Here is a 15,427-nt window from a genome sequence, read left to right as displayed (position 1 = left end):
CACACCCCTCCCTTTTTAACGTGTGGACAAGAGTGTTTCCCTCCCTCTCCATCACGCTGGACAGCTCCCCACTCTGTGAGTAATGTTTATGATACACTTGAACGGAGAGGTGGCGGAGGCTGTGCCGAGTGTGAGAGCAGTAAAAAAAAAAAAATTATTCAAGTGCAGCATCTCCTGCACACAAATAAGGACTCACAGCCAATTCTGTGCTTGCACAGTGTGTACTTAATTTAAAGACACAAATAAAAAGTGCATCTTCATGGTGGAAAAAAAAAAAAACCAACAATTTAACCTAACGTTATAAATGACGGATTACATTATAAAGACGAAATGTCGTGTTGTTTATTCAGATTACATCATCGTAACGGCTCTCTGAGGTTGTAATGACATATTATTCCAGTGTTTTCTGCGTTGGCTGAGAATAAAGTGAACTGCATTTTAACAGCTCTTTGAGTAGTTATATGTTCATATGCTCATGAGGCAGCTATTGTGATGCATTTCCTCATCACATCGGAGGTGAGTCTGAAGTCACATTAGTCACAATCGTGTCGGGATTTTTATGCCTTCTTTATTTGAACAGCGGTAATAACCATCATTACTTCAACAACTTCAATAGTTTCACGGTTAAAGCTGTCCAAAAATATGGACATGTGTAATACCTTACCTTCACTTTCAATATATATCCACGACAAGTCACACTTTTCAAATTGTATTTGTAGATGTAGAAAAGTGTGACACAGAAAGTTAAAGGAATACTTCACTGATTTTGCATTTAGCTTTGTATTACTAGAATAGGGGTAGTATTTAGAAATATCTTCATTCTTTGAAACTGCAACGCTAATTCTGCACTTTTTAGACCCACTCGTAGGGGGACGGGACCTCATTCCCAGAATGTAAACAGTGTCTGCCATCTTTGCTAACAGTTACGCTAACAGGACCAAGAAAAGAATGAAGATATTTCTCAACTCAGGGGAAACTGAGGTTGGGAAGCACAATTTTTCTAAAATACTGCCCCTATTCTAGTAATACAAAGCTAAATGCAAATTGGTGAAGTATTCCTTTAAATAACTGTCACAAAAGTTGTATATGAAGATGATCAGTGCTGACATGAATTATCATAAATGCTTTTCCGTGTGGTTAACATCAAATCATCCTGAATCTACGATAGCAGGGTTTTCTGTCCTCTCCGGTGCAATAAAACTGACACTGTATTATTACATTTGCTCTTTTTATGGCAAACGGTCAAATCATCACTCGTGTTTTAGCTGTTTTGGGTCCTCACCAATTTCTGAGGGTAATATCTTGTGTGTAACTCCTTGTATATATGGACTACTGTAAACACGTTTCAACAATAATACGATATCTTGTTGAGTTTTCCATTTTGCTTCAGGTTTAATGTTGTTTTGCTGTCACAACTATAACTCAGTATGAATGTCACACTCCTTGTGACGCCACAAATGAATGAAGATGAGTTTATTAAAGCAATTTGAGGGACTCATTTCACAGGCAGAGCTAAAATGATGATTCCGACGGTCAGACAATACCAGCTCCTCTACAGTTAATGCAGTAAAAAACATTTTATTAGATGCAATTCAGCGCTTTTCCCAATCAACATCCAGTTAAGTGAGCTGATGTTAGCCTGTAAAATACACTTTGTAGATGTAATAAATTCCAATGGAACCACAATAACAACATTTTTTTAACAGCAAACACCATATAGTGCATCAATAAACATGGGAAATTATATTCTTGTTTCAGTGAAATGAAGTTCGTAGAGCATTCGTGTCTATGAGGGAAAACCACTGCAATTAAAGATCATTTTCATTATCGATTAATCTGTCAATTATGTTCTTGTTTAATGTCCAAATGTCCCATTTTTTTCCACTTTTGATGAAAGAAGAAGAAGCTTAAGAGCTTGTTTGATTAAACAATTTTGGGAACAAATTACGGTTTCGCTGGTGAGTTTTATTTCTCTCTAAATGATGAATCTGGGTTCTGAGGACATAGCTTCGCTCTCTGAGTCACGCACTTTAGCTCTTTAACAAAATAAGTCATGTCTCAGTTGAGGTTGTGAACCACAGTTTCAGAAAGCGGGCATCAGAGGGATTATAGAGATGTTGAAGTGTTTTGAGTGAGCGCAGTCACACAGAGAGGGATCGGCACACAGACCCACACACTTATCGTCCGAAAGCCCTTTGCCGTGACCTTTGCGAATTTGATATAACAACAATATGATATATATATATATATATATATATATATATATATATATATATATATATATGTATATATATATATTTTTTTTTTTAAAGGTGCTGACCCAACGTTATTTATTACAGATTGAGCAGTTTGAGCCTCTTCTGGAGTAGTACAACATTCTGCTGCAAGAAAGCATGGGACTCTAATGCCACACAACTCACTTTTAGTCCACTAAAATGAGGCCTTAAGATTCCTCTATAGCTTGTGGATTAGTAGGTCAGCTGTAAATACACTGGCACCAAGCTAAGCAGGTTCTGTAGATCATGTGGAATTGAGTTAGTTGTGGGTAACTCATTGATGGAGTTCCCATATGTAGGCCTTCTGTAAACGGTATGCTCCAGCTGGACAATGTGCATTCAAGCAAGGATGGCATTACCACCCCCAAGGGCTACTGGTATTTAAATGCATATAATTATCCTCCAAATACTTTTGGCATTTTCAAACCTTTACTTTTGCAAGAAAATGGATGAACAGCACAGCCTTAATTATGACTGCCTGGGGGAGTAGATGCAGAGGAGCAGAGAAGAGGCTCCAGACATTCAAATACTGACGCATCAGGAACTGTATGATCCGAACTGACTTGCTCAAGGGTACTTTGAGGGCAGCAGAGGAGGAGGAACTACTGTTACTCATTCTGTCCTCCTACACATGTTTTTTTTTGTTTTCCCAGCCAGTCTGTGGACAGAAGCCAATGACCAAAAAAAGGTTTTCTAACCTTTAGGCAACTCTTTCTTTCACGTCTGGCAACTCCTCCATCCTCAATGATTTGTTGATTTGTCGGAGACAAAATGTTTCTAACACATTGATTTGCCCATTTTCGTGTTAGGTTTATTTGTAGCTTCTGAGTTTCTTATGGCCTGTTTGGGAGCATGGAGCAGGTTTATTTTTTTTTGTGGTACCTGGCAGAAACTTCTGTTCAGTCATGCTTATTGGAGCCATCCCCTGTTTTTCTTTTTTTTTTAAGGTTGTTGCCTAGGCACCCCGGTTGTTCTGACATGAGCGCTGTTGTGGTCGTGTCACGGCTGCAGTCTGGAGAGAAACAAACAATAGGAATGAGAAAGTGGGTTCTTTTTGTCATTGATTGTCCACGGTCAATCTGAAACTTCAGTGAAACTTACTGAAGTGCCATGGAAACAAAAATCTAACGTCTTTCACAACAGATGGTCCCTCTCTATCTCGCTCTGTCTTGGTAGGTAGAGGCACTAGCATTGTTTTTGTTATTGCTCAGAAGTCCTGAGGGGATGAGAAAGAAGTTCTGCAATGAATCTTCACATACATATGAGAAATGTTTGTTAAAGCAATATGTATAATTGATATTTTGACTTTTGCTTGTATTTTATTTGGGCGTTTGATTACATATACATTATCTGTGGTAAGAACAGAAGCATATTCAAGCGCTTAATTCAGATGTGCCTATTTCTGATCATGTATGTTTTCACTCATACTGTATATCTTTAAATGTGTTATCTCAAGTGAGATAAATAAGAGCATCTATAAGTTACTGAGCAGCAGCTGCTGGCACAACCTTTTGCCCGTTTATCTGACATCAGGTTCAACTGTGGCAACACAAGCATGCACTGTGACACAATTTTACAATTAAAAAGTATTTTCCAATGCCTGAGGTGCAGCAGTGTGTGTGTGTGTGTGTGGGTGGGTGTGTAATTGCTTTGACCTCAGATTTGTAAAATGTTGGTCTTTGTTTATACTAATACAGGTGTTAAAAACCGCAGGATTGTAATTACCTGAGATTTAAGTTGATCATTTATTAATGTTGAGTAATTCACCGAGCACCTATAGAGATATTTTTCACATGACTGTAATGTGACTTTAATATCAGCGTGTTTTTGAAATGTTCATGTATGGGTCTTTACAAAAGGGTAAACTAATATCAGCAAGCGAGAAAAAACCCTACTTAACCAAGGTTGTCAGTGGGTTGCCATGGTAATTCTCGATAACTGGTAATTGTTAATGTTCCACACAACAGCATCACTGGCCTGTTGACCACTGACAACCTCATTAGCTATCTTGCTGACTGGATGACAGTACAGTCAGAGGGGCGATATTTCAGTGGGCGGAGAGAAGTGGGAAACACAATGAGTGATAATGACTGATAAGAGTCTGTATGGGTTTTATGACTTGCTGTCCGTAAGTTGTTGATTTAGACGTATACATGGGTCAAAGGTCTCCCTATAATGTATAACCCAGTTTTATACTTTCTCTGCAATCGTTTCACACTTTTCATGCATCTTTTTTTTTTTAAATTCACGCTCTTTGTGTAGGTGTGTGTGTGGGGGGGTGTTCCTTTGAATTCCAATACAAAGAGAACGTCATCAACTACGTGAAATGATGAATCAGACTTCACAACACTCACCTAGCAGTCATTATCAGCAATAATCTCTAATAATAATAATCAACTAATAGCAAAACAGAAACATTGACACTAGTTCGGGAGACTGTGAAATACATAAAGAATGTATATAAAAATATGTATGTAAAACATAAAGGACAGATTCACCCCAATTAAACTAACTAACAAACAAACATATGCAGCAAAGGGCTGGTTTCTCAACGGCCTGAATAGATGGATACAGATTCCAGGGCAGAGATGAGTTTCACACATAAGATTTGTATAAATAAAGAGGTTTTTTTCTCAGTGCAGTAACAAACGCTTATTGCATTCCCATGGGGCTTTTGAAGGAGGCACGATGTTAAGCCATTAGCCTACAGCAACTGGAATTCCCACAGCAGCAGTGTCAAATTATGAAACAACCACCATAAGGCCGATGGCTGAGGTTAAGTAAAGTGTTTAACCTGTGATAATTGCTGCTCAGCTGCATACAGTTAAAGATATAGTACAGTCAGTGTTATTGTTCATGTTATTACAAATGCTCATCTGCTCGCTTCTCATATACTTTATGAGCAAAGAGGCAGGTTTATCACTAAGCAAGGCCGATGTTTAATTTCTATCTATCTATCTATCTATCTATCTATCTATCTATCTATCACACAGGCAAGCAATCATTTTAGCTAACAATCATTTACACTGTATGTATGCGCAACCGAACCGAACCAAATGCAGGAAGCGGACTACAGCGCGGGGCATTGTGGGTAAACACAACCACAACATACGCGTGTGTACAGCGATAGCTTGGGAGAAATGTCTGAGCCCATTGCTGCAGCGCATACGTGTCGTATGTTGACATAAAACGACAGGATTGGATGCAGCTCCATGTTTTGCTCTTATGTGGAGGAAACAGAAGTTGTCCTGCATTAACCAACAGATGATTTCTTGTTCATTGTGGTCTTGACTTCTCCTTCTGCTCGTTTCACTAAAGCACAGCGTGAAAGCAAACTCGGACCGAGTCTAGCGGAGACTATTAGGTGCGAAAATGACCTAATTAACCACTAAGACACAGTGCACATTGACAGGTATGCAGTTTGTAGCTCTGTTGGTTTTTATGTTTCACAAAGACAGACAGGTCCATGTTCTTGATCGGTACTCAAGCTTTTTTTTGTTTTACAAAACCGTGTCAAGGCCGTAACACACTCAAACACAGCGTGGACTCAAATGCACGAAGGTGGAAGCAGAGATCTCAGTTCAACCAAAACAGTTTATATTAACAAAGCAAAGTTAGTTAGCAAATCCAAACAGGAGACGTGAGGTGCAGGACGAGGAGACACACAAGACACACTGGCACAAGACAAGGGGAGGAGGGCGTATTTAAAGGAGCATGAACTGATTAACACCAGGTGCAGACAATCGGAATCAACGAGACGCGACAGATGAAGTGCAGACAGGAAGCAAGAAAAACCATTCACCAAAATAAAACCAGGAGTACACATAAACTAAACTAACTGACGCAGACTTAACACTTAACACAGGACATGACAAACCTTTCTTCAAAATATATGTTTGTGATTAAACTGTGAGAATCCTGGTTCAATCATATTAAGTGCCACACAATGATGTTCTTGCAGATGTGCTATTTCCAAATGTATTTTGTATTGTATTATATGTGTTGATTAAAGAACCCACAACGCTGCACAAGTATATCACAATACACCAAATCTTGTTTGTTTTTTTACTTTTTATTTGTTGAATTTTTCTTCATACACATTTTACTTGTAAACTTGTAAATATTAAAAAAAGTTAAAAAAAAGAAAATCTAAAAATACATGACCAAAGAGGGTTTTCTTTTGCCCTTTTACAAATCTGATTTTGATTTCAACTGACACATCTCATACAGTACAAAGCAATCAAAGCAACAAATATATCAACTAACATGGCTTAATTTTCTTCTCCTAAAAGTAAACACAGTTATGTTCATTAACAGTCTAAATGTCCTCCAACACTAAATATGATTCAGCTCAGTGAACACAGCTTTGTCCTGCTGTCCAGTTTAGCAGCTACCAGTTTTCTTCACGCAGATGAATGGCCATGCATTACCACAGCTATGATTGGACCAGCCCGCTGCAACACAGAGCATGTAAACATTCATGACTGTCTGTTATCTGCTTATAACATCTTTAAAACAATCTGAATCCTGTCTGTGAATGCTGTCTCACCTCTGGTTTGGAGGTACATGCACTGGTATCGGCTGACAGTATTCACTGAAGCAAAGTTACTGTAGCTGAAGGGGCTCTGGTCCAACCACATCCAGGTCTGGACACACATCACATAGAGTTCATTAATCAGTAAACTTTAGTACATGTTATTAGGTTTTCATATTCATTAATGAGTCTAATTACCTGGAAATAGAAGCCTCCCATCCAGGAGACTGATTGTCCTGACCTCATGGTCAAGTCCTGCAGAAAACTGTAATCAAACACATTCTTGACAGATGGCAAGGACGCTCCCAGACTATTGCAATAACCCTAAAAGACACAAATACACACACATACATGTTAGTGTTAAGGTCATCATTTGTTACAACTTTGCAAACATTTGAATTCAAATTACCGCAGCACTGTTCCAGGATCTGCCGGCGGTCACAAACAGAAAGCAGCCGTCCTTGTATCCGACCCAACCAGAGGGACAAATGAAACGACCTGCAGAGGAGAGAGACAGAGTGACAGAGATGAGAATGATTTGATGTCATTAGATTTTATGGACACACGATAGACAACGTGTGGAGTAAGTTGGTGAAGACAATAGACCTTGAACTGGTGCAGCCACCTCTCCAGCAGGCTGTGGCTCTCCCTCCAAAGGAACAGCTTCAGGAACAGCTTCAACTTCCACTTCTACCGCTGAGACAAAAAGAGAAAACATGAGCTGAGTTGCAGTTGAATTTGATGCCGTCTGTTCATAAAAGTTCAATTCAACATCCTGCTAAAGTGTTAGGGTTGTTTACCTTGTTTTTCCTCCTGTGGCTCCACTGGTGCTTCTTCTGGTTTCACAGCTTCAACTAACAGAGAAGAAAAGAAGCTTCATGTTGCCTGTGTGTGATTTAATTTCCTTACAATAATATATATAACATATTTAAACACTCGACGATGCAGCATTCAAAATGTATTTTCTTTCTTTAATGTCGTTTTACTTTTGGGTGAGTTACTTTCTATAGTCCACTATAATTTGACACTGTTGTATCAAAGGCATTTCTTTAATAACGGTATTTTCTGGTTACACATGGAGCTGCACAACTGTAAGTGGAGACAATACATAACGTGTGAAAAGCTGATCTGACCTGCCGCTGCTGTGATAGCAAGAACTCCACAGAGCAGAACAGTGAGGAACAAGAGGACCTTCATGATGAAGATGATTAGGACAGTGACGGGATGTAAAAATCTGTTGGGAGTCAGAGAGAGAAACAGTTAAAGAACACAGAGTCCAAATGACATCTAATGGAATATGAGACACAGAGAGAGAGAAGGAGTTGTACCTATCAGGTCGATGTGTGTTGAGGCTGTTCAGCTATCAGATGCTGCAGTGATGATGATGATGATGACCATGAGGCTGCTCCGCTCTTTATATACACACCTGAGCCACAGGTAAACAACAGAGCAGCACGTGAACAAATGCACTTCAACCCTACGTGTAATAAGGAAACGTATCAATATTACGGTCATGGCTGATATGCTAAAGATTGTAAAGATGAACTGATCCATACAGTGCCCTCCTGTAGTGTCGGAAACGTGAGTAAAGAATTCATCTATTTTTGCCATGAATATTTGAGTTTGACATTTATTTACATCAGAATAGAAGATAGCATGTTTTGTTTGAACACACCCATTTTTTTTTCATGTGAGCCAAAGTATTGGAACATGTGACTGACAGGTGTGTTGTGTTGCCCAGGTGTGTCCTATTACATTGTATATTCAAACAATAAATGGCACTGAATGTCTACACTCCGCTGCATTCAGACTGCATTGAGAAGTGGAACCAGCATGAAAACCAGAGAGCTGTCTAAAGGTGAACAACAAGCAATTGTGAATTTGAGAGAAGATGGGAAATCAATCAGAGCCATTGCACAAACATTAGTCATAGCCAGTACAAGCATTTGGAATGTCCTGAAGAAGAAAGAAACCACTGGTGCACTAAGCAACAGATGTCCAACAGGCAGACCAAGGAAAACATCAGCAGTTGATGACAGAAACATTGGGAGCGCTGTAAAGAAAGAGCCTAAAACAACTGTTAGTGACATCAGCAGCAACCTCTAGAGGGCGGGAGTGAAGGTATCACTATCTACTGTTCGCAGAAGACTTCATGAACGTACAGAGGCTACACCAGAAGATGCAAACCACTCATTAACAAGAAGAACAGGAAGGCCAGAATAAATAAAAGTACAGAGACGAGCCTCAAACATGCTGGGACAAAGTTTTATGGACGTGACACAACGTGTAAGTGTTGATGTTTATAAAAGTGTAATATTTATTATACAAGTGTATTATGATGAAACACTTGAAGAACAGTCATGTCAGTCCAGTTTGTCACATCAAAGTCTCACACTTCAAGCGTGTACAGGTGAAGCATTGAACTTTAAGAAGGGACAGATGTTCTACAAACCCATTATGATCATAAAGATTGCATGCTTCCTGATAATAAACTGTAAATATAATGTGGTATGTTTCTGTCTGCTTTCAACTGTTCACATACACGTGTTTTCCTGTAATCATTTGTGGTCGTATACATTTCCGGGCACTGATACATTATCAGAAACTCATTTATCAATATCTGTGAGATAGTTAAGTAGTTAAGTTCTTTCACAATGTTATCAATTTGTTTGTGTGCACATAAATATGAGGAATTAAAAAGTGTTTTAATTACAGTCTTTTCTGTCGGGTTTTTGTGTTCCATTGCATCCTTTGTGTGTATATATATATATATGTATATATATATATATATATATAGATATATATACATACACATATATATATATATATATATATATATATATATATATATACGTGTATTTATCACTTAATCATAACAATCCTCAGTATATCAGTCATGACCATAATCAGTCATGACTTATTACCCTTGTGTCAATGTAAAGAAGGCATTATTTGGCAGATAAAATACAGGAATGGAAAAATATGTGTCTTTTAGGCTTATTGCAATAGTCTGGGAGCGTCCTTGCCATCTGTCAAGAATGTGTTTGATTACAGTTTTCTGCAGGACTTGACCATGAGGTCAGGACAATCAGTCTCCTGGATGGGAGGCTTCTATTTCCAGGTAATTAGACTCATTAATGAATATAAAAACCATAATAACATGTATTAAAGTTTGCTGATTGATAAACTCTATGTGATGTGTGTCCAGACCTGGATGTGGTTGGACCAGAGCCCCTTCAGCTACAGTAACTTTGCTTCAGTGAATACTGTCAGCCGATACCAGTGCATGTACCTCCAAACCAGAGGTGAGACAGCATTCACAGACAGGATTCAGATTGTTTTAAAGATGTTATAAGCAGATAACAGACAGTCATGAATGTTTACATGCTCTGTGTTGCAGCGGGCTGGTCCAATCATAGCTGTGGTAATGCATGGCCATTCATCTGCGTGAAGAAAACTGGTAGCTGCTAAACTGGACAGCAGGACAAAGCTGTGTTCACTGAGCTGAATCATATTTAGTGTTGGAGGACATTTAGACTGTTAATGAACATAACTGTGTTTACTTTTAGGTGAAGAAAATTAAGCCATGTTAGTATTTTGTGCTTTGATTGCTTTGTACTATATGTGATGCATTTGTTGAAATTGAAATCAGATTTGTAAAAGGGGAAAAGAAAACCCTCTTTGGTCATCTACTGTTGTTATATATTTTTTTTTCTTTCGCATATAAGTTTACACGTGAAATGTGTATGAAAAATAAAAATTCAACAAATAAAAAAACAAGGTTTGTTGTGTTGTGATATACTAACTCCAGCATTATTTGTTCTTTAATAAACATACAAAAATAAATGTGGAATAGCACATCTGCAAGTTTCCTTTACTTGAGGGTTGTGGGGGGCGCTGGTGCCAAATCCCAGCTGGTATTACATTACATGTCATTTAGCAGGGAATTGAGTACAACCTGCCAGGGGTGGAGTTCAACTTGTGACCATGATGTCTTTACCACTGAGCTACCCCACCCCGACATGTTGCCAGTCCATCAAAGGGCCACATAGAGACAAACAACCATCCACTCTCACTGTCAAACCTATAGGTCAATTTAGAGTGTCCAATTATCTTAATCCCCTAGTCCCAAAAAAAGCGCTGGAGAGACTCGTACGGATGACATAGTACAATCTGGCGACGAGTGCATGGTGGAGAGGAGCATATATACCGCACTGATTAGTGATCAGGTGCAGCTGCGGTGAGCTGATGAGGAGGGAGTGGCAGGCAGGTGATGAGAAGGAGGGAGAGAGGAACTGAGAGGGGAGATCATGACATTTGTCCCATTAGAGTGGTAACACTGCAGCTGAGGTCCATGAAAATAATCACAAAAAAATCGAAACAAACTCTTTTCCTGCCCACAATTTCCAACCTACATGGACAATCTTGATATAAAAAATGTTGCTGTGGTTGTGGTCTAACCCTGTGTGTTGCTGTCACTTTCATATGACTTGCGGTTTTTCTTAAAATCACCTAAAAGTGCAGAGAGTTATGGCCAAACCTCCCATTGACTCACATGTTAAAACTCTGCTCAGGAGTGTGTTTGTTTTTTAAATGAAGATGGTGATTGGGTGATTTTTAAACTGTCATTTCTCTGTCAATTCACACCCATTTTTCACACATTTAAATGTGGGAGCTCACAGGCCAAAAATGCTATCGGTATCATCAACCGTTCTTGTTGCTTTCTCTGTTTTTCACCAGTTTCACACAGTTAGAAACAGGTGTTTGGAAGAGGGAGGGGCTTGTGCAGCCAGCTGCAGGAGTCAGTCTCTCGGTGTCTAAGTTTTAAAGGTTGATTCCACAAAAATACTACTACTATGTCTCAGTGCTTAAAGTTTTAAAGGTTCAATCCACATAAAAGGCACTCATTTTCCCACATTACCACCAAAACTGAACCATGTCTTACTTAAGTGTTAATGTACATCCCCTGCTTGGCGTCTGCATGATGATTGGAGGAACTGGCTGAAAGGTGGAAACCGTTTTTGATTGACAATTTTGCAGAAACATATGACAGTGGAGCCTTTTCTGCCTCAGTTCTGTGTGGATTTTTCGAGGGAACTCTGTAGACAAATAGCTGATCGTTGTGTGTTATTTGCGTGACATTATAGCCCCTATTCGCTTGTACATATACACTATAAATAAAAACACTATAATAGCATTTTTTTCACAATGAGCTTCCCCTGTTTCAAAGACCAGCATCCGCCACAGTTATAGATCTACTCGTCTGCCTGTCTGTCTGTAGGAAATACAGTATGTATGTATCTGTATCAGTTTTAATGTCAACACACGTTTATATCATTATTGTTTCTCATAACCAATATGATACAGTGCACATTGACAGGTATGCAGTTTGCCTTCCAAGCAGAGGTTGTTTTTGTTAATGTTACACAAAGACGGACAGGTTCATGCACATCTACCAGCTGTTCTGGTTCAGTATTAAAGCTGATCCCCTGGTTTCTGCAGTTGGAAGCCCTCAGCTCTGAAACTCCCTGCATGTAGGGCCAGAAAATGTGTCATATTTTGAAGAAAAACAGATACGCTTTGCCTCATTATGGTCCTGAAATGAATCCTGGTTCAATCACGGGAAGCAATTTGTAAGTGTTTATGTTTATAAATGTGTAATATTTATTATAAAAGTTAATTATGATGAAACACTTAGTATATAACTCCATTTGTGATGCTGAAGTGATTGATTTTTTTCCAAGTTTTATTGAGAACTTTTGGGAAACCTTAGTAATGCAGAACAGTCGTGTGAGTCCAGTTCAGCTCGTCAAAAGAGGTTAAACATTGTACTGTAAGAACGGGACAGCTGTTCTATAAACCCACTATAATCATAAAGATTATCTGATATACAATACAATACAATACACAGAACACACTTCACACTGGTGGGTAATTTATTCTTTAAATTAATCCATATTTTTTTAAATAGGTCAGTCTTTTCTGTAAGGCTCTTGTGTTCCATTGTGCCCTTTGTTTTTTGTCAATACAACAGTACAGTATTTATCACTTGTGATCACGTTTACCACTGTATGAGTCATGACCATAATACTGATACTTGTATTTCCTTATTGCCCTTGTGTTAATATCTGCCTAATAGCCTTCTTGAGATGAACACAAGGGCAATAAGGAAATAGATAAAAAAAATTCAGGAATAAGGTAATAGATCAAATTCAGGAATTGGAAAAAAACACGTAGGGTTGAAGTGCATTTGTTCACGTGCTGCTCTGTTGTTTACCTGTGGCTCAGGTGTGTATATAAAGAGCAGAGCAGCCTCATGGTCATCATCATCATCACTGCAGCATCTGATACCTGAACAGCCTCAACACACATCGACCTGATAGGTAAGACTCCTTCTCTCTCTCTGTGTCTCATATCATTCCATTAAATGTCATTTGGACTCTGTGTTCTTTAACTGTTTCTCTCTCTTTCCGACAACAGATTTTTACATCCTGTCATTGTCCTTATCATCTTCACCATGAAGGTCCTCTTGTTCCTCACTGTTCTGCTCTGTGGAGTTCTTGCTATCACAGCAGCAGCAGGTCAGTGGAACTTTTCACACACGTTGTTATTGTGCAGGTCCATGTGTGATCAGAAAAAAAAACATTCTCAATGTTGTGGAACATCTTCTGAAGACAGACATTACTATACTTTATTTGTATATTCTCCACAAATGATACAAAGACAAACGGCTTGGCTGTCACATGTTTGTGTTTAAGTATGTTATTATTGTAAAGGGAATTAAATCACACACAAGCGACATAAAGCAGCCACTTCTTTTTCTTCTCTGTTAGTTGAAGCTGTGAAACCAGAAGAAGCACCAGTGGAGCCACAGGAGGAAAAACAAGGTAAACAACCCAAACACTTTAGCAGGATGTTGAATTGAACTTTTATGAACAGACGGCATCAAATTCAACTGCATCTCAGCTCATGTTTTCTCTTTTTGTCTCAGTGGTCGAAGTGGAAGTTGAAGCTGTTCCTGAAGCTGTTCCTTTGGAGGGAGAGCCACAGCCTGCTGGAGAGGTGGCTGCACCAGTTCAAGGTCTATTGTCTTCACCAACTTACTCCACACGTTGTCTATCGTGTGTCCATAAAATCTAATGACATCAAATCATTCTCATCTCTGTCACTCTGTCTCTCTCCTCTGCAGGTCGTTTCATTTGTCCCTCTGGTTGGGTCGGATACAAGGACGGCTGCTATCTGTTTGTGACCGCCGGCAGATCCTGGAACAGTGCTGCGGTAATTTGAATTCAAATATAAAACAATGTTTGCAAAGTTGTAACAAATGATGACCACAACACTAACATGTATGTGTGTGTATTTGTGTCTTTTAGGCTTATTGCAATAGTCTGGGAGCGTCCTTGCCATCTGTCAAGAATGTGTTTGATTACAGTTTTCTGCAGGACTTGACCATGAGGTCAGGACAATCAGTCTCCTGGATGGGAGGCTTCTATTTCCAGGTAATTAGACTCATTAATGAATATGAAAACCTAATAACATGTACTAAAGTTTACTGATTAATGAACTCTATGTGATGTGTGTCCAGACCTGGATGTGGTTGGACCAGAGCCCCTTCAGCTACAGTAACTTTGCTTCAGTGAATACTGTCAGCCGATACCAGTGCATGTACCTCCAAACCAGAGGTGAGACAGCATTCACAGACAGGATTCAGATTGTTTTAAAGATGTTATAAGCAGATAACAGACAGTCATGAATGTTTACATGCTCTGTGTTGCAGCGGGCTGGTCCAATCATAGCTGTGGTAATGCATGGCCATTCATCTGCGTGAAGAAAACTGGTAGCTGCTAAACTGGACAGCAGGACTGAGCTGTGTTCACTGAGCTGAATCATATTTAGTGTTGGAGGACATTTAGACTGTTAATGAACATAACTGTGTTTACTTTTAGGAGAAGGAAAAAAAGGCATATTAGTTTTTGTGCTTTGATTGCTTCGTACTGTATGCGATGCCTCAAAATCAGATTTGTAAAAAACAAAAATAATCATCTATTGTTGTTTTGTTGTTAAGAATGTTTTTTGATAACTTCGGGATACAAGTTAACGAGTGAAATGTGTATGAAAAATAAAAAAAAAGTTCAAACAAAAAGGTTTGCTGTGTTGTGATATGGTTGTACAGCATTAAGGCTTCTTTAACCCTAAGAACACAGAGCATTTAGGCTGTTTTTTTTGTATCCATTACTATGTTAAAATGTATGTACAGATGCTATAAGAATGTGCAATGCAGAGTGTCTTATATCTTTTTTTTAATTCCTTTTAACCAACTATTAAACACACCTCAGCAAAAAGTACTAGTTCAAAGTACTCAAGGTTCAAGTAGTAAGAAATAGTTCAAAGTAAAATTGGTTCATTATTGAAAAAAAAAAAAGAATCATAACTTACAAGAAGATGAAAAAATGCATTTTGGAATGCCTGATTGTGTGACCTATAAACACACACCTGAGGATGTCCATATAAGGAGTTGTGTATTATTCTTGCTGCAATTTACCATGGGTGCACCTGCAGCCAGTCTAGACTTTGTTACTGTACGTACAGAATTCACATATCTGTACTTTTACTTTTT

At 38.7% G+C, this 15,427-nt stretch overlaps 2 protein-coding genes and 1 long non-coding RNA gene across 3 annotated transcripts; 2 read left to right on the top strand and 1 right to left on the bottom strand.

The window, feature by feature from the left end:
* Window positions 1-6,329: 6,329 nt before the first annotated feature.
* LOC122778634 (ladderlectin-like) lies at window positions 6,330-8,223 on the bottom strand. The gene is made up of 8 exons (XM_044040696.1): window positions 8,139-8,223; window positions 7,944-8,044; window positions 7,611-7,664; window positions 7,417-7,506; window positions 7,220-7,308; window positions 7,009-7,134; window positions 6,826-6,922; window positions 6,330-6,730 (listed from the first exon to the last, which is right to left on the bottom strand). Exons 2-8 carry the CDS (start codon window positions 8,005-8,007, stop codon window positions 6,660-6,662), a joined length of 591 nt encoding a protein of 196 aa, XP_043896631.1. The 5' UTR covers window positions 8,008-8,044; window positions 8,139-8,223; the 3' UTR covers window positions 6,330-6,659.
* A 1,554-nt stretch (window positions 8,224-9,777) lies between these two features.
* Window positions 9,778-10,379, top strand: LOC122778697. The gene is made up of 3 exons (XR_006361453.1): window positions 9,778-9,931; window positions 10,019-10,115; window positions 10,211-10,379. It is a non-coding gene; the product is annotated as an uncharacterized LOC122778697 (long non-coding RNA).
* A 2,729-nt stretch (window positions 10,380-13,108) lies between these two features.
* LOC122778221 (ladderlectin-like) lies at window positions 13,109-14,953 on the top strand. Its single transcript, XM_044039859.1, has 8 exons — window positions 13,109-13,193; window positions 13,291-13,391; window positions 13,644-13,697; window positions 13,802-13,891; window positions 14,000-14,088; window positions 14,184-14,309; window positions 14,396-14,492; window positions 14,588-14,953. The coding sequence occupies exons 2-8, from the start codon at window positions 13,328-13,330 to the stop codon at window positions 14,656-14,658; spliced, it is 591 nt and encodes a 196-aa protein (XP_043895794.1). The 5' UTR covers window positions 13,109-13,193; window positions 13,291-13,327; the 3' UTR covers window positions 14,659-14,953.
* Window positions 14,954-15,427: the final 474 nt, after the last annotated feature.

The sequence above is a fragment of the Solea senegalensis genome, linkage group LG12 (assembly GCF_019176455.1).
Source record: "Solea senegalensis isolate Sse05_10M linkage group LG12, IFAPA_SoseM_1, whole genome shotgun sequence".
NCBI lineage: Eukaryota > Metazoa > Chordata > Actinopteri > Pleuronectiformes > Soleidae > Solea > Solea senegalensis.
This window is presented reverse-complemented; position numbering and strand designations above follow the sequence as displayed.